Source organism: Monodon monoceros, unplaced genomic scaffold (assembly GCF_005190385.1).
Source record: "Monodon monoceros isolate NGI ecotype Baffin Bay Population unplaced genomic scaffold, NGI_Narwhal_1 Super_Scaffold_1, whole genome shotgun sequence".
Lineage (NCBI taxonomy): Eukaryota > Metazoa > Chordata > Mammalia > Artiodactyla > Monodontidae > Monodon > Monodon monoceros.
The window spans coordinates 50850858-50874180 of NW_021703765.1; the positions used below are offsets into that span (position 1 = coordinate 50850858).

At 46.9% G+C, this 23323-nt stretch overlaps 1 protein-coding gene across 4 annotated transcripts; it reads right to left on the reverse strand.

Moving 5' to 3' along the window:
• Positions 1-96: 96 nt before the first annotated feature.
• On the reverse strand, positions 97-22421 carry ENOSF1 (enolase superfamily member 1). 4 transcript variants are annotated; one of them, XM_029226195.1, is made up of 16 exons: positions 22404-22421; positions 18377-18485; positions 14368-14483; positions 12360-12446; positions 12005-12031; positions 9897-9969; positions 9749-9787; positions 9237-9319; positions 8420-8454; positions 6416-6503; positions 4828-4962; positions 3962-4003; positions 3027-3156; positions 2687-2786; positions 1088-1169; positions 97-484 (listed from the first exon to the last, which is right to left on the reverse strand). In XM_029226195.1, the coding sequence occupies exons 5-16, from the start codon at positions 12005-12007 to the stop codon at positions 383-385; spliced, it is 912 nt and encodes a 303-aa protein (XP_029082028.1). In that variant the 5' UTR covers positions 12008-12031; positions 12360-12446; positions 14368-14483; positions 18377-18485; positions 22404-22421; the 3' UTR covers positions 97-382. The 4 variants fall into 4 exon arrangements, with proteins under 4 accessions (XP_029082028.1, XP_029082021.1, XP_029082045.1 ...); XM_029226188.1 differs by lacking the exon at positions 22404-22421 and adding an exon at positions 21939-22123; XM_029226212.1 differs by lacking the exons at positions 14368-14483; positions 22404-22421 and having other exon boundaries at positions 18377-18439.
• Positions 22422-23323: the final 902 nt, after the last annotated feature.

Here is a 23323-nt window from a genome sequence, read left to right on the forward strand (position 1 = left end):
ATCAGATACCCCAATAGTGCTGCACGACTGTTTTATTATGCTAATTTATGACAAGTGTGCTTTTAAAAAGATTAAGGAATTATTCCAACATGCTGCTTATTTTCAAAGTTTAATGTCTAGGTACCAGCACTTGATAGAAATTTTAACATCTTCCTGGACTTTGAGACAGTTGGATCTACTTTTGTTTAAAGATTACATAGGAGAATGTTTTTGGCTGAAAGAATCAAGTAATGATGACTAAGCTGATGCCCGAGGTTAGTATGACTTTCAGCTGAACTTGTTCTGATTGGTAGGATGAATTTTTTTTTTCTATTTTTGTAAAACCATACCCAAGAAATTTTAAGCCTTTTCACTTAAAGCAAAAGCTGTTAAGCATTCAGCTCTAATTCCCTTGAGCAGCAAGGAGCTTCTCCCAAACTTCACCATCTGGATACTGGTGTTTCTTTACAGATTCCTCCTTCATTTCTGTTGAATAACCAGCATCCTATCAAAGACAAAAAATGGAATCATGTTAATAACCACCTAGAACAAAAGTCATTTATTTTACTTATTTCTGCTGTTCCTAGAAATGCTTTTAAATCTAAGTCAGAGGCAACTGAATTAATAAGTTTGCAGGTTGTTTGAAATGGGGGAGAGGGACGTACTTTATTGGCTGCTTCTCAGGGTTAGTGAACTATTCACACTTCCTTTGATAGTTCAACCTCTGTTGGTGAAAATGAGCCCCGACCTCTTGAACAGACGGATAAATGGCGCAGATAACACAACTGCAGTCAACCTTTCACTAACTTGCTAGATGGTGCCGGGGTTTTTTTTTAGTTTTGTTTTGTTTGGGGCAGGAAGGACCCAAGGAGTGCATGTTTTCAGGTCCAGCTGGTGAGGAAAGGCTGGCGTGAGAGAAGCCTTGTCAGGGGCATCCTGACCTTCAGGCCTGGGGAATTTGACTAAAGAGCCATATGTTTCTAGATATTGAAAACAGACTTGAAGGAGACAAAGCTTTGTGCTCTGGGGTCTAGCTCCTGAGAAGAGTAGGGCAGGGCTGGCAGTGCCTCCTCGGGGGTGGGGATGGGGCCTCCCTGGCCAAACTCACCTTAGGAGGCATGTAGGAAGCCTTCTTGATTATCACGGGGTACTTGAAGTGCTCGTGCAGGTGGTCGACGTATTCACACATCCTGGGAGGAAGGAATCGGGTTGGGGTAAAAATGCCTTCAGTTAGATAGTTCACGTGGTGCTGTTAGGGCAAAGGGGCGAGCACCACTAAGAAAGGATGGACTCTGCCAAGGCTTGGCTGATACCATGTATTTACGTAAGTCCCTCAGCCTCTGGACTTCAGGTTCTTCTATGTAAGGTAAAGCAGTATGGGGGATTGGATGAAATGAACTATGAAGTATCTTTTAACTTAAGGTTTTGTGAACCAAAAGGCATCAATTTAGACTTAGACGTATCTGGGATTATTTGGGTGCCTCTAGCCAAAAGGTGAACAGATTAAAGTCACCAAATGAGGTCCCTTCTAGCTACACAAATGATTTAGAAGAGCACAGGTTTTAGGATCAGACCAATCTGTTCAAATTTGGTGTCAGCCACTGTCTAGTTTTGTGACTTGGGGCAAGTGACCTAACTCTACTGCCTTACTTCAGCCATTGGTTAATGAACAGCTGAGATGAGCAGGCCGTGTGTCCAGTGCTGGGGACACAAAGGAACTGGTAAGAGAGGGCCTTGTGGTTTCAATGGCTGTAGATACCAAGTTGTTGACTATAATATGTACTGTGTATAATCTAGAACAGGCTACAGATGAAGAACCGGCCCCTTGGGAGAGGACAGTGGGCCTTGAAGAATGAATAGGGAAGCAGTGCTCCACACACAGGGTTACAAAGCAGGTGACAGCACACGGCATCTGTGTCTGGTGGCTGTCCCTCCTGCATGGTGGCATTCCCAAGCAGTGAGGTCTGCTTTCACGGGGTGGTATGAGGTTCTCACCCACTCATGGGCAGGCATAGTGCCCAGTGGGTCAGAGCTGACCCTCTTCTGTATTCCTCAGAACTTTGCAGGACCTGTCAAGGTTGGTTAGGAGTGTTTGTTTTTCTAGTTTAAAATATCTCAGGTTTAAATACCCAGCTGCAGAAAGAACCATTACTTTATAGTTGAAGTCCCCGTAGACCCTCACAGGTCCCACTTCTCAGTCCTGAACTTGATGTTCACCTTTCCCATGCATGTCGTCATGCTTTCACTGTGTACTCCTAGTGATCTTTCTGCACTATCGCATTTAATTCTTGGAGGAGAGAAAGGCATAATAAAGTTGCATGTCTGCAGGTGACTGGAAGGAGACTGTCCTAATTTAAAGCTCACCTGGCACATGTTGAGAAGTAAGATGGAACTAAAAGATGCAGCCAGATCCTGAAGACTCCAGTGTTGGGAAGAAATTGGACAGAAGCAGAGAGTATACATATGAAAGCGGGGCTTTAGAAAGTCAGAAACAGGAGCTGTTTCTGGTTTCCATTTGGTTGCAGACTCTCCCCATCCCCCTTATGTACCTAGAAAACAGTAAGTCAGCTACCAGGAAACCACCCTCTAGAAGAAAAAAGACTTCAGTAGTGGGTCTCAAACTGCCTTTGAGTTATGGGATGTGCCAGTGGCCAGGGGTCTGGCCTGGATTGAGACACAGTACTGAAGTTAATGCCACATCACTGACCTGTCTTTGAGGCTTGCAGAGACTGATATGAAGTCAAATACAATCAGGTGCTGCACCAGTTCACAGAGGCCAACTCCACCAGCATGTGGGCACACAGGAACTAAAAGTGAAGACAGATTTCCACTGAGTGCTAAGTAGGGCAGCGAGGGAGAAGGGAAGGAGAACCTGTGGCTTTTCTTGTTGCCTGCAGGTGATTAAATCGTTAATATTTAGGAATGAAAATCATCAAAGATTCCCTGATTAAGCCTAACTGAGAGTTAGAAAAAAGTCAAAATGGGAAACTCCAGAGGGAACCAGGCAGGGATATGGTGTTTGGTCCGCGACCCCACGGTGCCCTTACTGTCAAACTTTTTGGCCATCAGCAGCACTGAGAGGTTCTCGTTTACACTCCCCAGCCTGCAGCTGTCGATCTGGAGAAACTGCAGGGCTTTTGCCTGTAGGAGTTGCTTAAATATCACTCTATTGTGGCACTGGAAACAGAATTAAAATACACCAACAGAAGAGTCAGCCTCAGCCTTCAGGATCTATATACCTGGCACTGCCCCCATTCCAAGTCTCTCATTGGTGGCCTCCTGGAAGCCTGGACTGTATTCATTTTTTGTTCTCACTTGGCATGAGGTGAGCCCTGACAGGCCAGGCGGGGACCTTCTGATCACTTTGTTACAGATTTGCTGGCGGAACCACGTGTGTGTCATGGAAAAGTCACACCACTCGCCATCTATCAGTGCATAACCGCCACCTCTAAGTGGGAGATAAAGCATCAGGATGAAATAAGGGGATGGCGATGAGCAGGTGGCACGGGCGACAAAACAGAAGCGTGGCAGAACGGCACTGCTCCTTTTGCTGGGAAAGCCGAGAATCTGTTCCCTCACACAGCTCTACTCGTGGGCCGCCTGCCGCGGGCTTTGGCAGGCGCTTGTGCTTCGTTTATAAGCACAAAAAGGGAACGCAATCATGTTTACCCAGTTTGGAAGCTGGCTTTCTTAAAACCACATGGTGCACATTAGGCCCCTGCAGCTTTAAATTGCTGCCTTGTAAATTCCGATGAGCTACTTTGAAAAAGATAAATGACCTTAGTCATAGGAATTGTAGAAGAACATGCAAACTCGACTATATATATGTCTTACTCCAGACTATGAAGTGGTCTAAGGTGACCCAATTTCTAAGATGAAGAAAATCTCCCAACTCAGAACAACACAGGTGATGTAGCCTAGCGTATGCCAGTGTCCCCAGTCGGTGGCCAGTGTGTGCTGACCCTGAGGAGACATCTCTTACCTGTTCTCCGGTGGCAACGCCAATTCCCAGGGGGACCAGTGCCTGTAAAATATAAGGCAACCTGATGTTATTTTCCTAAGTTTTTGAACTGAGACTACTAATGTTTAAAAATATTTAGAGCTGTTCAGCTATTTAGAGCTGAAGAAGGAAACAGCCCTGCCGTCGAGCCGTGTGAAGTTTAAGGAGCCACAGAAAGTGGTAGAGCGGGTGGGGGAGGTGCACTGGGCTATCTCTGTCTGACACCAGCACATGTTCCATCCCACAACCAGTTCCTCCCTGATTTCTCACCCATCTGGCAGCCTTTGGTTTAAATAGGGCTGCTCATGGAGCTCGCTCTGTCAGAGGATGCAAAAATATAGGGCTCCCAGAAGTTACACTTTCTCCTTATGAGTGACCCACCTGGCGCTCTGGCTTATAGATCTGTGCTGTGAACCCGGCTAATGGGAGACTCCCTGAGAGACAGGATATTTCTCACATATTCTTACATATGAAAGGGAGAGAAGCTGGCCCAAATTCAGGTGAGTTTGCCCAGGAAGCGCCCTGGTTAAAGGGCTCTGTGGAAACGGATGGGCAGCCTTCTCATGGGGAGGCCTGACCTTGACATTAGCTAAGCAAACCTTTGCTTATGAATCAGCCAGAGGAATCTACACTTTGTTTCAATCTGGGTGAGTAAAATATTTGAGTATCAGTCAGATTTCTGTATTTACAAAGTATGGGAATCAGGTCTGTTAACCTTTGGATTGCTGGTAGCCTTTCAACTGGTAGCAGTTTAGTTTCTCTAAAATAAATAGAACTGTGAAAGGGAATAAGCCCAGGAATCTTAGGATCTGTGACCACCACTCTAGCAGCAGCAGCAGGTTTTTTACCTTGGAAATAGTGGCATGCCCCAGAATGTCATCAGGGGAGGTGGGCTCCTCAATCCACAGGGGCTTGAACTCCGCCAGCTTCGCCATCCACTCCACGGCCTCGGGCACATCCCAGCGCTGGTTGGCATCCATCATCTGAAAGGAGGGAGAGACCCTTCATGGGGAGGTGTGCCCGCTGCTGACCTTGCTGCAGGCTGTGGCTCCCAGGGAGGAAATGCTGTCACTTGGTGCCCCTGACTGCTGGGGCCCAGCACACACCCCTAACAAAGGGAGCCCGAGAGCAGCCACCAAGACGAACTCTGGCTCCAGATACTGTCTCAGAGGAGATGCAAGTTGCTCAGGGAGCCACTGTGAGGTCCAGAAGTGCTTGTTGGCCCTGGAGCTCCAGCCTGATCTACATTTAGAAACCACCCAAATACATTTGTCTTGCAGGGTTCATCATTTGTAGGAACTGTTTTATCACAGTCTGAATCATGCACAGTTAATACCGAGTTTGTTCAATAGTCACTTATTGGCTATTACCTACTATGTGTTTGGCACAATAAATAACCCAAACTCTACCATTAATTAGGCATCTACTCCACTAGGCATTTAATGGGTTTTTTTCCATTTAATATTTATAATAACTCTATGAGGCAGTTCACATTAACCCATCTTACAGACAAGAAAACATAAGCAGAGAAGTAACTTGCTCAAGGACGATAAGTAAATGGTGAGTTCAAATCCAGGCCTCTCACTCTAAGGCCTGGGCCCTCTGTGTGCAGTGAGACTACCAGGAAGCCAGGTGCTGGGTGTGCAGAGACGAGAAAGGGCCCCTCCATCCCCGATATCATCACACTTGGAGAAGCCAGACAGAGATGGAATTCTTTAGTAGAATGTGCTGAGTGGTCAGAGGTCCCTTGTGGGACTCTGTGGGAACCAGAGGATAGTGTGCCCAGAATCTATTCCTGTCATAAATTATTTAGATGAGCATGACCTCACAAGACAAAAGTAGCATTAATTCATGTATAAATAATGGGACTTTTGATCTTAGGTCCAGGACTCAAACTTCTATTTTAATATATGAAACATGCCTCCAAAAAGATATAAAAACATCTTATTGTGACTATTTTATGAAAATATTTTACACATAGGAAGAAATGTTTTATAAAAATATGTAGGAATGACTGATCCTTAACATTTATCTCGGCAAAAGTTCCAGCATTTCTTGAGCAATGGCTCCCCGAGACCCACCTACCTGAAGGCGGGTTGGCGGATTTAAGAAGGGGGGGTTGAATGATTGACATACTGGGGGCGCCAATGGGAGACCTGTTTGCTCAGGCACATCTGTCCTAGCACAAAGGAACAATCCCTAAACCTGATCTTACCGAATTGGTTCTGTAGAATAAAAAACTATCAATCAGCCCCCTCAGTTTTTTGTTTTTTTAAACAATTCGCCTACTCCAAGAGCTCAAAGCTGTACTTCTGACATACGGTGTTAAAATTCCCAATGTTCTTTAATCCTTGCTTGAAACAAGTTGTATTTTGGCCCTGGACAAGGCTTCTCACACACAGCTGCTTCCTTCTCAGTGGCAGGGAGGTTACTTACCAGCGTCTTCTCAGGGCCGATCATGTTTCTGATGAGTCGGCATCTACGGATGTCATCCTGGAGATCAGCACCAACTTTTACCTTAAACCTATAAAATAAATTTGGTCTCGTAATTTAGATCTGTCCCCTGACTTGGCAAAGACACGTGGCTTTTCTGCAGAAGTGACTGTTTCTGTCAATAATTCACAGGTCACATTTTCTAGTAAACTCTTGCCCTTTCCCAATCAATCTTCAGACAAGCCACTCAAAAATAACCCTGTAAGTGTATCTTTTTACTCAGTATCGGGGCAGTAACTCTAAATTACCTGCTGTCCTGAAGTCCAGCAATGGACAGAGCAGCTAGATCTTTAATAACATTAACTGAGTTTTTTGCTGTGCCATGAAGAAGAGTTAAGAACGGAAAAGGCATAGTCAGACTTGGTGGGTGAGCTGGCATCCTCTCCCTCACTCACCAGCCTCTCTGTCCTACACACGGACATCAGGCTGCTGCTTTGGAGCCAGGATGGCCCAAGGTCCTCCTCTCCACAACACCCACCCTCTGTGCTGACAAAAAAGCCCCTCTCACAGCCTGTGCTGTTCTCTCCCCTGTGCTCAACACCAAACACACTAAAGATGACCTTTCTATCCTGGGTGGAAGCCTTAGCTTCTGGATGCTGGGCTTCCCATGCTCAGGGGCCTAGGAATCTCTCCTCGGCCTTCTCTGACTCCTAGCGGTGTCTGCTCCAGCCTTTCCTGGGTACATGGAGGGAGGGAAGGTGCCAGCACTTACTGAGCACCTGCTACCAATCCCGGCTGTGCTGGTCCTTTTCAGAGACAGCAACCTTGAGGAGAACCATGAGATATTATGATTCCCATTTTAATAGAGAGAAAATGAGGTTCAGAGAGGTTGAACAATTTGCCCATTGTCACACAGCAGGCAGGCACTGCAGGAGATGAAGGGAAAAGGCATAATGTTGATTCCAAACCCACCACATCCCAAGCCTCTCCGCTGCTTCATGCTGCCTCCATCAAGTTCTCGGTCCCCAACCCTTTACTTAGCTGAGGAGTCAACCATAACTCAGTGCCTCTCACAGTTCAGTGGGTACGCAGATCACCCAGGGGTCTTGTTAGAATGCAGATTCTGATGCAGCAGGTCTGGGGTGAGGCCCAAGATTCTTCACTTGTTTTTTAAAGTTGATGGGAGATCTTGTTTTTGGTCCTTACTTATTAAGCAACCTATACAAATGGTTTTCTAAATCTACCGCGAGCAGCAGGGCACGCTAGTGCTGCTGCTCCACAGACCACACCTGGAGCGACAGGAGGCAAGTGGCCAAACTGTCGCGCAGAGAGCCTGGTGACGGCTCACAGGCACAATGTCCACCTTGAGCCGCATGGATGGGCTCAGTGACCAGATCAAAAGGTGATGGTCCCTGTGTCCTGCACAGCTTCGGGATTCGGGGCCACTGCCCACCGTAGTTTACCCCAAGGAAACCCCAGGATGCCCAGGGGTCCATAACCACGAGGGAGAAGGACAGAAGAGAAGGCAGAGGCTTGGTCTGGAGAGGAGGTGGCCTGGGGAAGAGGGGGGCCAGGCTCTTGGGAGAAGAACTCCGAAGATAATTATTGCGACCAGTGGCTGGAAGTTACAGGGAAGCAAAGGGTCTGCTACATTGAAGCTCTTCTAACACTCAGAGCCTTCCAACAATGCACAAGCGCCCTACAAGCTCGCTGCCTCTGGAGGTTTTCACATAGAAGCTGAATCAACGCTTGTTACTATAGTAAAGAGTAGATTTCTAGATCGGGGCTGGAAATCAATTATCTTTTTCAACTCTGATGTTCCAGGATTCTAACTAGACTCATAGCTCGTCTTTGGAGAAAGCTTCAGCTGAAATTTCCCTGGTGTGTCCTTACACACCAGACTGCCCCGGGCGAATCCTGGCCTCCTTGGTACCTTTGGATCCTGGCTCTCTCCACCGACCAGCCTCTCTCGCTAACTGGAGAGTCAAGTTCACCCAAATAAGTTACCTGGTCCAGCCGTCCTCCAGCGCCTTGCTGCAGAGCTGTGGGGAGAGGAGCAGAGCCATCACCACACACACACTCCTAGATCTAAGCAGCACCTTGGCCATCTCTGATTTGGCTTCACAAATGCTACGGCTGTACCATGAACCAGAAGAACCACCATGTGTTGAAATTCAGAGCAGAAACAGCTTAGCCAACAGAGCAGGACCGCTTGGTGACTTTCTTTCCTCATCTCTATGGGAACCATTTCATTAATGGTCACAACATTCCTGGTTGGGGAATGGAGCATTTCTGTCCCTCTTTTTAAAGCCAGGATGTTCTGTGGCATCCACAGGAAGAGTGGATAAAAGAGTAATGAACAGAAGCTAGTCTCCCCTCTCTCTCGCTCTCAGCGGCAGGGTGAGCACAGGGTGATGGGAAAGGGCAGTACAGCAGGCAGGCGCTGACCACCCACCAGGTGCCACCATGTGCTGCGAGCATCACACCACGGCAGCATTCATCGGAATCCTCAAACCCCCTCCACCCCGGATAGCTATTATTTCCCCACTTCGCAGTGAGGAAACTGAGGCAGAGCACGGTTAGGGCTCACATTGCACCATGTTATGCTGCTGCCTCTGCCCTGGAATCAGCTTCCCCCTCCAGGGCCGAGGTGGGGCTCACCAGCTCACGGGCCCAGCGTCCACAACGGAAACAGCTTTCCTTTTGCTCACGTCCAAGGACCTCCAGGGCAAGGCCTGGGATCCCTAACGATTCAGAAAGGCTAAGAGGAAAACATGACGTCCCTCCAGAAAGCCTGTCTAGAAACCCAGGTTCAAGCGCCCACCTGCTTCAGCGTGGTGTCCGAGTAGCCCAGCCAGGCGCACGACGTGGTGTAGGCGGGGTAGCCGTGCACCAGCATTTGCTCTTCTGTGGAAACACAACGCTCGTCAACATTTTGTGTTTGCGGGACCTTCAGCTTTAGACTTGCCCGTGGCTAAGGCGCTGCCCATGGAGAATCCAGCTGTTCTCCTGCCCGCCCTGCACAGGCACCTGGAGGCAGTGCGGATCCCAAGGATGTCACACCCAGGTCCCGGGATACCCTCTGGGACGCCCTGCTGGCCAAGGCCTTGCCCGTGGCGTGTGGTGTAACCCTAAAAACAGCCTTGCTCCCAGCAGTGGCCGAAGTGAACTCTGACCTAAGAGGTCACACCAGGAGGCCGCTGCATCTAGACTCAACCGTCTGTCAGTGGGCCTGCTGCAGGGGGATTATGCGAACCCCTGGACACTCAAGGACGGGGACACTCAAAAGTGCACAATGATAGCAAAAATAATGAAGAGAATTTCCTCACAACCCACCTCGCTCTTTTTTCCCAACTTGACCTTTCTGCAGGATTTCTGGAAAAAATAAAAAGCATTATCACTCTTTTAGACAACAAAGCACTCAGCCCTGTTGCTTCCATATAAGAATGGACCAGAAAGCTCCCAGTTCCTGGGGATGACTCACCATAGGCTTCCTCCTCTGTCAGGACGTCAGTGATGTACCTAAAATCTAGGCAGGATACCAGCTTCCCGGAGTCCTGGCAGCAAGACAGCAGGTAGGAAAGGCCCACATCAATTCACAAGTGGATTATGTTTCTAAGAATCTGCTGGACATGGGCTTATTCTGACCGGGAAAGGACCTTTGGGTCCCCTTCTCCTCCCTCCCCGAAGTCGGGGCTTTGGCCTCACTGGGGAGGCCCACATTCTAGGCTGGGTCTCTGGCGAGACCTCCCCACCCCAATCTAAGTCAGTCAGTTTGGAAGCAGGTTGTACTGTGACCAATAGTACTCCGCTGTAACCCTTAAATATCATAAAAGCTCTCAATGCCGAGATTCTGCTTCTTTTAAGACCACTGGCATTGAAACAGGGAACAGGATCCAAAAGAATGAAAAGTCCACAGGTGGGATTTCAGGCACCTTCCTAGTGGCCCCAAATCATTCAGTTCTGGGGGCCACCTCCAGCACCCCTCTGAGAGGCCAACCTTGAGCCTGCAGGTGGCTCAAGAGGTCCACGTCCTTCCCCTTCAGATGGCGCCCCCATGCCACCCGCAACCATGTCAGAGAGATGATGTTACAGCCTCTCATTTTCACTTTCCTCCAGAGAAGAGACAACGTCTGCCGGCCCAAGTCTTCAAGGCCATGGTTCTTTGTTTTTTCTTTTTAGTAAATTTATTTATTTATTTTATTTTTGGCTGCGTTGGGTCTTCGTTGCTGCACGTGGGCTTTCTCTACCTGCGGCGAGTGGGGGCTACTCTTCGTTGCGGTGCGCAGGCTTCTCATTGCCGTGGTTTCTCTTGTTGCAGAGCACAGGCTCTAGGGCACACGGGCTCAGTAGTTGTGGCTCGTGGGCTCCAGAGTGCAGGCTCAGTAGTTGTGGCACACAGTCTTAGTTACTCTGCGGCATGTGGGATCTTCCTGGACTAGGGCTCAAACCCATGTCCCCTGTACTGGCATGCGGATTCGTAACCATTGCACCACCAGGGAAGTCCCAGGACCTTCGTTTGTTAACCACCAGATTTTCAGCAACCATCTAAGGCATCACCCCAAGCAAGATGATGCTCAGAGAGGTTAAGCAGCATGCTCAAGGTCACATAGCCAGGAAGTGGTGGAGTCCAGATTCAAAGCCAGGTCTGCCTGGGTCTGAAGTTCACTCCCCTTAACCTGCCCAGAGTTTTTTCCTCCTTGGCAGCCAGGTGCTCATCCCTGATATCAATAGGTCAAGGAGAAAGGAAACGGCAGGGGCACATCTTTAGAATTCACTGTGGGCTCCTTGCTCAAGAGTCTGATCTGCCATTTGCTCTTGGAGTCAAAGTGACCAGATAATATTTTAATAATAACATCTTGCTCGTCAGAGTTTGTAAAGCACTTTTCTCAATTGGTCTTTAAACCAATTCTATGGAGTTTCTAGAGAAATTATGATTATCCCCTTTTCACAGTTAGGAAACGGAAACTCAAGAATTTGTGTTACATGTGGAAGCAAGTGCCACAGTGGGGGAGGTGGGACCATCGGACCTCCCTGCCTGCGTGAGCACAGCTCTTTGTTACTTCAAATACCAGAAAAAGAATATTAGACTTGGGACTTCCCTGGTGGTCCAGTGGTATAGAATCCATCCTGCAATGCAGGGGACGTGGGTTTAATCCCTAGTTGGGGAACTAAGATCCCACATGCCGCGGGGCAACTAAGTCCGTGTGCCACAACTACTGAGCCCACGCGCTCTGGAGCCCGCGAGCCACAACTAGAGAGAAGCCCGCACGCCACAACTGGAGAGAAAAAAGACCCACACGCCACAACTGGAGAGAGAAAAAACCCACACACCACAACTAGAGAGAAGCCCACACGTTGCAACGAAGAGCCCGCGCGCGGCAAAGAAAGATCCCGCGTGCCACAACTAAAGACCTGACGCAGCCAAAAAAAAAAAAAGAATATTAGACTTTACTGGGTTTTGTTTGATCAGCACTATAGTGATTGATCCAGAGACAGCGCTGAATATATTTACTGATTATCAAAAGGCAAGTAATCCATGAAATCCATTTCATTTACAGAAACAATGAGAATATTAAAGAATTTACTTACCATGTCAACAAGTAACTTCCACAGAGGCTTGAAGAAAAGAAAAGATTTGTAAAATGTGTGAAGTACCCAAAACGTGTTAAGTACCCACTTGTTTTCTGACAGTAAATGCACTAGTGGCGAATTCCCGCTATCAGACTAACACCTGCCTCCCAGCCCCTCGCCTCTGCCACCCCTTCTTGCTCAGCCCTTTCTAACCTACTCCAACAACAACCTGACTGTGGCCAGTACCTCTCAGCGGAGACGAATAATCGAACAATTCTCCGTATGTCACTTGGGAGCCTGCTGTGCGTTTGCCTTTGCTCGTAGAGGAAGTGTTTGTGCTGCAGGGTCACAGAGGTGCTGCCTGGAGGATTACCTTTCCCTCCTGCTTGGCCCACAGGTCCCACACGGCATTGAGAACGGCCGACGTGGCCAGATGCACCACACCCTTCTCGGGACCGATCTGGTTAGGAAGCAAAACACACCAGCACTTCTTAGAAAAGAAAAAGATATTTAGGTCTTCTTGCCAGGGACATGTTTCATGAATTAAAAGGCAGCGATGGAAACTCACTTCGAGGGTAAGCTCTTTTTCAATAGTTTCTAACCTATAGAAGATTTGCAAGAATAGTGCAAAGAACTCCTATATATTTCTCTCTCTCTCTCTCTTTGTATATACATATATACACGTATACACATATGTACAGAAAAATAAAATATATAATATAAACTTATTTTACTGAGTAATTTGAGAGTAAGTTGCAAATATCATGCCCCTTTAACCCTAAATACTTCAGAATGTAGCTCCTAAAAACAAGGACATTCTCTTTCATGACCACAGAACAAGGATCAAATTCAGGGAATATAACATTGATAGAATACTATTACCTACAAAGACAGTCCATAATCAAATTTCACCAACTGTCCCAATAATGTACTTTCTTGTATTCACATATTAGATTTAGCTGACATTTCACTTTAGTCTCTCTTTATCTGGAGCAAATTTTCTTCTTTTTAAAAATGATACCAATATTCTCAAAGAGTACAGGCCAGTTGACTTACACAATGTTCCTCCATCTGGGTTGGTCTGCAGCCCCATCATGATTAGATTGCAACGTTGCCACCACATTTTTTTGTTAGGGCTATTATCTTTTAGCACTTGGGTAAGGCAGTATCCTTTAGGCTTCCCCACTGTGTGGTTACCATTTCCCTTTCTAAGTAAGGAGATTAATATTGCCCCCAAGTTTTAGCGTCCATTGGTGATTCTTGCCTTCAATCAATTACAGGTATGGTTGTAATATGGTGGTTTTCTAATGTTACCATTCCTGTTATATTAGTGTGTATTCAATTGTAATGACAAAGTTTCCCTTGTTGGTTGGTTGTTTGCTATCTGAACAGACTCATGGAGTCTTAGGTTGTTATTCAGTGACTTGTACACATCACCACCACATTTCTCTTGATGCTTGAATTGTCCCAGATTCGACCAGTGGGAACTCCTTCGAGGGGATGCTTTAAAAGCAAGTTTCACTTAGTTGGCAGAAGTTAAGAATGAAATTCAAGGCAATGTGGACAATATGCCTTTCTCTGTGCATGGACAGGAGACTGAGCACTTAGGAAAAGACAGAGCTGATGTCAGGAGACATCGGCAAGGTCTCTGATGCTAGACTGAACTTACTGTGATAAAATCCTCTCTCTAGAACCTCATTTTCTTCATGCTTTGAACTTAGGGTTCAAATATAGCCCTATACACATAAAGGTGCTCTGGTCTTTCTCTTCTTAACCTTTGTTCTTCTCTTACGTTTGTCCTTAATAAGTGCCTCCCACAACTTCAATTCTACTCACATTATGTCTCCCTTAAAATGGTTGCCCATGGGCTTCCCTGGTGGCGCAGTGGTTGAGAGTCCACCTGCCGATGCAGGGGACGTGGGTTCGTGCCCCGGTCCGGGAGGATCCCACATGCCGCGGAGCGGCTGGACCTGTGAGCCATGGCCGCTGAGCCTGTGCGTCCGGAGCCTGTGCTCCACAACGGGAGAGGCCACAACAGTGAGAGGCCCGTGTACCGCAAAAAAAAAAAAAAAAAAATGTTGCCCATTCAGCACTTTATCCTCTAGAGAGTCTAGACCACTTCTCCCCATCCAGAGAGCAGAGATGAAGTCCATAAGGGCAGAGATAGCTCTCAGGATCCAAATATGTCCAGATTCAAGTCTTACAGAAAGGAACAGATTACCTCAAAATACTGATTGTCCAAATGGTTCAAGCCCTAATTTTTCTGAATAAAATGTTTTACCTTAAAATTGTAAACCTGTCTCTATTTTCACAAATGCTGCAATCAAAGGACATGAGACCTGAGTTATTTATAGAAGTGTTTTACAAAACAGGTGCCTTACCCATCTGAGCTGGCTGTCGCTCGTGAGCTGTCTGTAGAAGCCTCTGAAATCACCAACAATGTCCCCGAGGTCCTTGTTAAGCAGGTGGGGGGCCAGGGCATTCACAGCACAGACAACTATTAAAGGGGATTTAATTCTTGTTTAGTTTTGGTGTAAATAAATTAAGACACGCAAGCACCACAAACAATCTAATGTGGGCATTAATGAAAATAATTTTAAATACAAAAGGTACATGCCTTTAAAAATTGCCCCAAATATGTCTTCTATGGTTGTCATAACTAATAGCACACAATAGAACGACTGTTAATCTATATACTGAGCTTAATTTCTGAAAAGAGCAAACCCATTTTGATTGACAGAGCCATAGATCTGAAAGTTTAAATCATGTTCCCAAATCATTTTCCTGTTCACTTTGTAAAGTGTCCATATGTCAGCTTCAAAACCAAACCTTGCTAATTCATTGCTCCTAAGGAATAAGACTCTGACTTATAGAATTTTTTTTAAAAATGCCTTTTCATCATTGTCAAGTATAGAAAGTATCTTGAATTCACAGCATAACTCTATTAAAAATGAATTTGCAAATGGCTTAATACTTACATGTAAAATGTTAAACTACATGAAAACACTTTTCATAAACATTAAATTTCTTACCATTGACTTGTGATAGACTACATTTTTCATAACTAATTTCAAAGTTAATCTTCATTTGGGTCAGCATTACCATCAATTACTTATTTTTGGTGTTCTACTTAAAAAAGACTTCACTGTGTTATTTCAGATGAACAAGTAAAGTAACAAACTGTATGGGAAAGATCCTTCTATCCTTTGCTCAGTCTATAAAACAGTCTATGTGTAAAAGGCCAAAATAATCAAACCAAGTCATCAACTTAGCCCTAAAGCAATGAATTTATTATAAAAAATTTTGATCGACTTTTGTTTGGTATAGCCACTGCTTCAATATTAAAATTCTCACATCATTTCACAGGATAGTTGTAGAGGCACAGTTTTACTATCAGTCAGATCTTAGGAGAAAGATGTTTTGAAAGTATTTAAAACATGTTCTTAGGACCTGCTTGGCCTCTGTGTGACGCAGCCCTCAGATGATTCGCACTGGCTCTCACATACAGCATTTAGGGCTGATCCACACTTTCTGTGTTCTCTAGGGCTTTTGTTAATGGAATGCAGACTGATTCCAGTTCAGGTGCTCAGTCCCTAGAACTGTGAGAAGACAGAGTGCTCCTCACTCCTTGATGGTTGGTGCTCTTGGATTAAAGACATCTGAAGAGTAAGTCAGCGACTCAGAGAGTCCGTATCATCTGCATCAAACCTCTGTTCTGCTGAGATGGTTGCTGAAAACCATGGACTGTTCGCATCACAAAGCAAACACATTTAACAAATGTTAAGGATGGGCTCATCTTTCACAGCTCTACGAGAAGCGCAAGCAACACTAATACATTCATCTAGAGGATGTGGATTCTCCTCGCTCAAACTGAGGCCACTGCAGGAAGTTTACTAAAATTTGGTGCCTTCCACAGAAATTTGGGCGGTGGTGGTCTGACTCCAGTGTGGAGAACAGTCTGCTTCAGGTGTGCACGTCTGAAGCGATGGGTGGGAAATCCGTCTGGAAACACTCGGCCTTGAAGGCAGCTCCGTGCTGAGGCCAGGGTTCTCTCCTGTGACTACATCTGTCCAGGACTCACTTCCTGGGACCTCCTGCCCGGGAGGGACAAGTCAGTAAAGGCTATGGAGGACCGTGAGTCTGAGCTCTCATGCTGGCAAGAACGCTTATGGCCATTTTTTCTCTTTAAAAATTATGCTTTTTTCACCTCTTTTTCTTTTCCTATTAAAAGAAACTATATTGGTCTCATTTATACAGAAAAAATCAACCGTAACTTCCCCGCTCTCTCACATATAGGCGCTTTCTTCACAGTAATGAGGAAAGCATTGTTTTCTTTCTGTTTTCTTGGATCATAAAAGATGATTAGGTAAGTAGGCTGATAAAGGCTGCAGAAGAACCGTGATGAGCTAATGGAATTTTTTTCAACTTTAATTTGAACACCACATAACACACTCAGTGAGACGGCAGTGGCAGTGAAAAATGCAACAAGGTTAAAATTAAAATGGGTTCCGTCATGCTGTGGTCTGAAACAGGCGGAAGCCACCTCCATCACCACAAAAGAGCCATTTGTTCCAGGCACAGAGAGATGGAAATTGATTTCTCCTGCTCAAGGCATCCATTGGGACAGTGTGGGGAGGGGAGGGGAGGGGTCAGGGAGGTCCCCACACAGTGAACTCAGCAACACATCTGTCCCAGGGACCACGTGACAGTGCAGCGTCCCTCCACTGCGGGCCCAGTTCCAGGTCCTGGCTGTTAACAGAGTGGTTCTCATGGCTTGCCCCAGAATACATCTTGTAAGCCTGCTGAGTTTTGTACAAACTTTGGGGGCCGCCCTGTATGGCTGGAGAAAGCAGCTTCATAAAGTGCTCAACTTACACCAGAGAATTAAAGTTGCAGGAGAAGCTGATACACAGCTCAGCAACCTGTGGGGGTCAGCGGTCACTGCCTGGGAGAAAACATCAACAGTGAATGGCTGACTTAGGGGGAGGGGGTCAGGGAATCATTGCCGAGGTGCCTCCTTCTGCCCAGCCAATTCCTAGTTACCCCTCAAGGCTCATCTCAAAACCTCACCATTGCTCTGAAGCCGTCCTGACCCTCCTGGACAATGAACTAACCTTCTTTCCGTGTAGCTTGTACTAAAAAAAAAAAAAAAAAAAAATAGTCCTTCTCGCACTGCACTATTGATTCTTTTATGTCTGTCTCCCTGAGAAGTTCGTGATTTCCTTCTCCTTGTACGTGGGACTCTGTCCCCTTTCTCTCTCTCTCTTTGTAAAGTCATTTCTACAGTGCCTGGCAGAGCACCTAGCACACAGGAGGTGTCTGCAGAAGGCCCAGCTGACGGATGACTGGACGGCAGCCCTGGGAGGAGCTGGAAGAGCCTGATGGCATCCACATAACGCTCAAGAAAGGTTCCCTTGTCCTACACACACACACACACACACACACACACACACACACACACATACACACACACACACACACACCTTTTATCTATTCGATGATACTAAAATCGTTCGGTGGGTCAAGAGTTTTCTTCTACAACTAGGCAAGGGCTGACAGTACAAATATCCATGAGGGAGGTATCGCATCACCACCAAAGTTAGAGAATCTATTTCCTCCCTTCCTGGACCCTCACCCTTCAACCTATCATAATTCGGCTTCAGCTCCTAATGAGCCATTGAAATTGATCTGTCAGAGGTCTTCTGTTTGTACATATTGAATTTTGTACACTGTGCGTGCACTAAAAAAAGACAATTATGCATTTAAAAAAAAAGAACAAGCAAATAATTTGTATGTAAATATTCCGGAGAGAAAGCACTTCGGGCAGTCAGGACTAACCGAGCAGCTGTCTGGGCCTCAGTTTCCTTATCTCCAAAAATGTGGACGCTCAAGACCGCTGAGCCCTCATCCAGCTCTGAGAAAAGACAGGCTTACTGACAGCTCAAGGTGCATTCTTCATTATCTGCTCTTCCAGATAAGAGCTCTGAAACTGGGCAGGACCCACAGCCTTTCTGCCCAGAAGAGCAGGGAACGTGAAACCAACTCAGTGTGGAATGCTCAGAAAAGCAAGTAGGCTCTGTGCACACAACAATAAGCCTTGTTCTGTGAATGCATGCCTGCCTACGTCATGTCCCTCACTCACTCACACAGTTCAGGTCCTCAAAGCTCTGCACAGAAATCGGCTGAGATTCAAGGATTCACCTGGAGTCTATGGATGACTACAAGGAGAGAAGCCAAAATCTGCTATTTAAAAATTTATCCCAATGAAATAAACCATTAAACATTGTTTTTACTCACTTCAAGCAGTGTAAATACGGAGGAAAATAAGGTCAGAACTGGAATGTAAATGAAACTTAAGCATTCTGGAACCTCAAGGGATGTTCAACTCACCAACTTCAGTGCCTTTCCCCAGAGTGAAGGTGATTCCGTAGCCCTTGAGTCCATCTTCCGCATCCGTCTCCAAGACAACGTAGGCAGCTGAGTAATCAGGGTCTGTGTGCTGGAGGGGAAATGATCCCCCCAAATCCACAAACGTGAGAAATCCCCAAATAAACCCGGGAATGACGTCACGTAAGAACAGAAAACACCAAAAAGAGTTCCCATCAGAGGGAACTGTTCATGTTCCCCAAAGGAAACACAGGAGCTCTGAATGGACAAAAGGAATGTCCTCCTGAAGGATGGCAGTTGGACTTGAGGTGAGAGTGAAGATCCAGGAATGAGATCTGGGAGTCTTTGGCATAAAAGTGGTCACTGAAGCCATGAACACAGAGGGGGTCTTAATGGGAGTGTGTGAAGAGACAGGAAAGGCATTGAGGCCTGAGCCTTGAGAGGGAAGAAGGGGGTCAGCATAGGAAGGAGCAGCCAGAGAGGCAAGTGGTCAGCGAGGGAGGGGTGGGCAGCAGACAGCAAGAAATGTAGACCAGGGTGAAGGACACTGGAAGCAGAAATAGAAAGGGCAGTTCCAAGAGAAGAAAGGAAACACAGGTCGACTTCAGGTTAAGGAGGAAGTAGATGTACGGATGGAGGCAACAGGCATGGACCAGTAATCTAGGGTTCGGTGGGGAAGGGACAGAAAGGGGGTGGAGAGGCCAAGTAAAGACTATTCCAAAGTGGGAAGCCCTGTCCATATGGGATGGAAAGGGGCCACTAGAAAAGGAGAGACTTAAAATGAAAAGGGAACAGGCCCTGGCAGTCAGAAAAGGTGGGCATGGGGACACAGGCATAAATCAGTTCTGGAGAAGGACATGCCTTACAGAATAAAGATGAGAGGGACGGCTGGAGGCTGATGTGCAGAGATGGGGCCAAGGGCGCATTAGTCTTCAGTCTTTGTGGTGACACAGTGGCACAGGACTGGCTGGCAGAGGCGGGAGAGAGTGGTCTGGACAGCAGCTCCAGGGAGCTCAGCAGACAAGGGGGAATGGAGAGGAACAAGACATGGAAGCAACCTAAGTGTCCATTGACAGATGAATGGATAAAAAAGATGTGGTACATATATACAATGGAATATTACTCGGCTGTAAAAAAAAGAATGAAGTAATGTCATTTGCAGCAACATGGACGGACCTAGAGATTATCACACTAAGTGAAGTCAGTCAGACAGAGAAAGACAAATACCATATGATATCACTTATATGTGGAATCTAAAATATGACACACAAATGGACTTTACCAAACAGAAACAGAGTCACAGACATAGACAACAAACTTATGCTTACCAAAGGAGAAGGCAGGTAAGGATAAATTAGGAGTTTAGAATTAACATATACAAATTACTATATATAAAATAGATAAACAATAAGTATTTACTGTATAGCAGAAGGAACTACATTCAATATCTAATATAAACTATAATGGAAAAGAAAAAAAAAAGTCTGGCTGGGAAGTGGCAGGCTCAGCTAGAGCTGGGCTCTCTGGAACCATAGTTAGCTCCTGGATAAGTGCTGGTAAGAGCACTGCAGGCCCGAGGGCTCCACGTTTCTTAAAAGGCTGGTAAGAAATCGTAACTGGAACCCACTGCTTGAACGAATATGGGGAACAGTTTCAGGGCTCCTTCATGAAAATACCCTACTTGTATCAGGAAGACTCGCTCTGCTGCTAAGTGCTAAGGGAGCTGAATTGCTGAGCGCTGCGTGCAGTGAGGGTGCGGGGAGCAATCCTCAGTCATGGCAGTACTGCTGAGGACTGACAAGCAGACTTGCGATTAAGAAGGCACTTGGGGGGAGTTCCCTGGTGGTCCAGTGGTTAGGACTCTGCGCTTCCACTGCAGGGGGCACGAGTTAGATCTCCTAAGATCCTGCATGCCTCGGGGTGGCCAAATAAATAAGTTAATTAATTAATTAAAAGGAAGGCACTTGGAAATCAGCATACAACACACACCATATCTCTGGGAGATAATACTTAAGTATTTATGAGCTTGCAATACAGCTGTCAGATAATAATCTCTCCTGACCCAGAGGTCATAAACCACTCAGGCCAGAGACAAATTCCATTTCCTAAATTATTCCACGGTAAGCCAGCAACCTTAACACTTCACAAATTCAAAGAAGAGAAAAATGGAGGTCAGCACTCTCCTGCTTCAGTTTCTTCATATGTAAACAGTAATTACAGCCACAGTTATTGCCAGCCTTCTCTGTGTCAGGCTCTCTACACACATCTCATTTACATGTATAAAGCAGACACTGTTATACCCATTTTACAGATGAGAAAACCCAGGCCTGGAGAGATTGTGTGGTTTCCCCACAGCTGCTACACCTCAGAGGGGCAGAGGCGATAGCACATGATCAGGTATTTGAATTTTACAAGTCAGTAAAATTTCAAATATTTGTCTGGAGATGCACGAAGGATTGCCCAGTGGGTGTTTTTTGTCATTTACCATAACATCATATAAGAAAGGACAAATAAGGGTTTTTAAAAGCAGGAAGAACCTAATCTCAGAATAAAGGACATTCTTTTAAGTAACTTTAGCACTTTTTAGCAAGAGGTCATTTCAGGTACACAAAGAGCATAGGGAATGTAATACACATCAGGGTGCCCTCCACCCAGCTTAAGAGGCAAAACTTTACAGCGTGAATGAAAGTCCTTGGGTACCCAATTCCCCTCCCTCCATACAAGTAATAGATAATCATTACCCTAACACGGATGTTTCACACATTCATTACATACCCTGCAACTTTGTTTTTCCAGTGCGCCATGTGTGAGTGGGCAGGGAGGGGCAGTGAGGATCCAGTGGGGACAGGCCTGGAGGAGACCCTGCACAGGACTCATATTTGGGAACCACTGCACTAGAAGGTGGTGGTGGCGTGGGCTGTCCTGCTAACACTCTCAGGGAGCAAAAATGCCCTTCAGTGCTTACTTTACTGCATCTCCAAAGGCTGACATTTACTTAACTCTTTATGTGACACATCCTCTATAATCATGTTTTCAGGTAATTTCATGAGAGCCCCCTCTTACACGACCCAGTTACTGCGAGTTTGTTCGTCTGGTTTTCCAGCCAGACTGTGACTCCTTCACTTCGCAGATGGGCCTCTTGGGTTAGGAGCTTTCCCAGGTCACACAGCAAGCTGTGGCGGAAGCAGAATCACCACCTAACACCCTGCCGGGGCTTCCTGGTCTCCTTCTGGTTGAGAAGCTAGCGCTGTGTTTTAGGGTTTCACTGGTGGGAACCTAACAACATCGTTTTGCAAATACGATTCGCATTTCCAGCAAAATGAGAATTGTAAATGTAAAAACAGTTAATACTAAATGTCAGCAAAGAAAGGAACAGTAAGAAAAAAGAAAAAAACCTAGGAGGGTGGAGAGTCTCTAGATACCTTCATTCCCCTTCCCGACCTCTCCACTTACAAAAGCAACGGTTCCAAGGTTGGGAACCTTCCTGGGGCCTGTGGGGTGCCCCGAGCGTAAAGGGTCCTGCGTCGGAGGGGCGGGAGGGCACCGGCGGTCAGGCAGCGCTTACCATAGCGTCCGAGCCGTGGCCCCCGAGCGACGTGGGGAAGCGCACGTCGCGAACCGAGAGCCGAGAGATCCTGCCGCGCACCATGTCGTCCGCACCCCGGGGTTGCCAACTCTGCGGGACACCCTCTGCACGGAGTCGTGTGTGTGTGTGTGTGTGTGTGTGTGTGTGTGTGTGTGTGTGCGCGCGCGTGCAGAGCCCGGCGCGGTGGGCGCTAATTGGCCGCGCGGCCACACGGCCGCGCTCGAGAACTTGGCGAACTCGGTGAACTTGGCCCGACTGGAGTGGCCAGCCCAGTTCAGGGTCCCATGACTCCCACGTTTTTCCGCGCCAAGTTTCCGCCCGTACTGGGGGAGCTGCACCACAGGCGGACTCGTTCCGGTTCTCCACCCACCTCGCTCCGCGTCGCGTCGGCAACCCCGCAGGACCCTGCTCCGCCCAGACTAGAAACACGCAAAGTGACCTTACCGGGAGCGGTGCCCGAGAGTGCGAGTCCGGTCAGAGTGAGATCGCCTAGCAGCAGATTCGGGTCAGCTCAGCGCCTGCCCTCAGTCGGAAGGTCAGCCAGGATAGCCTTGGGCTAGAAGATCCTAAGGGTCTTTTAAGTGACCTCAGCCTGTTTACCACCTGATAAATTAAGAGGCGGGTCACGATTTATTACACCCTTGCTGATGCAGAGTGCTTTAAATACATGGCCTCTTATCCGCCCAACTCTACAAAGTAGGCAGGTCATGTCCATTTTACTGGTGAAGGAATGGGGATTTGGAGAGATTGATTTAAGAGACTTGCCCAAGGCCACAAAGCTAGTTAAGTGGCTGAGAGTTCTAGCTGCAAACCCAGGGCTCTGTCCTCTGGGTTGCAGGGACTCTGGGGTTCAGAGCTATAGGATCCCTCTGACAGCATGGTGAAGGCTATGGACACCGCCCCCTCCAATGTACACATGCAAGTTTTTATACCATTTTGGGGGGGGGGGTCACTGACCCCTTACCTTGTAGTACAGCAGGCCACCTTTCAGTTCCTACTTCTGGGGACTGCTTTGAAAATTAAATGTTTGGGAAGCAGTGCTGTACAGATAGTCCATTAATATATGTTTCTGTTGGTATGGCAAGGATGTTTTCAGGGATACCCAGGTCACCTCTGCTGCTCAAAGATGCAAACCCCGTTGAATGAATCCCTTTGGCTAAAGACTGAGATGGTTAACTCAAACGCCTACAGAGGCTGCGTGGACACCAAGAAGCAAAGGTGTGTGTGGGGGCGGGGCGTGAGGCAAGAGGCAGTCACTGCAGCTAAGGCGCAGCCAGTTAGCTCCAGCTGATTGTGGCCCTGTGGGAATTAGAGCCCGGATTGCTGCATCTTCACATTTTCCAAGGGAAGTCTGAAATTCGAAT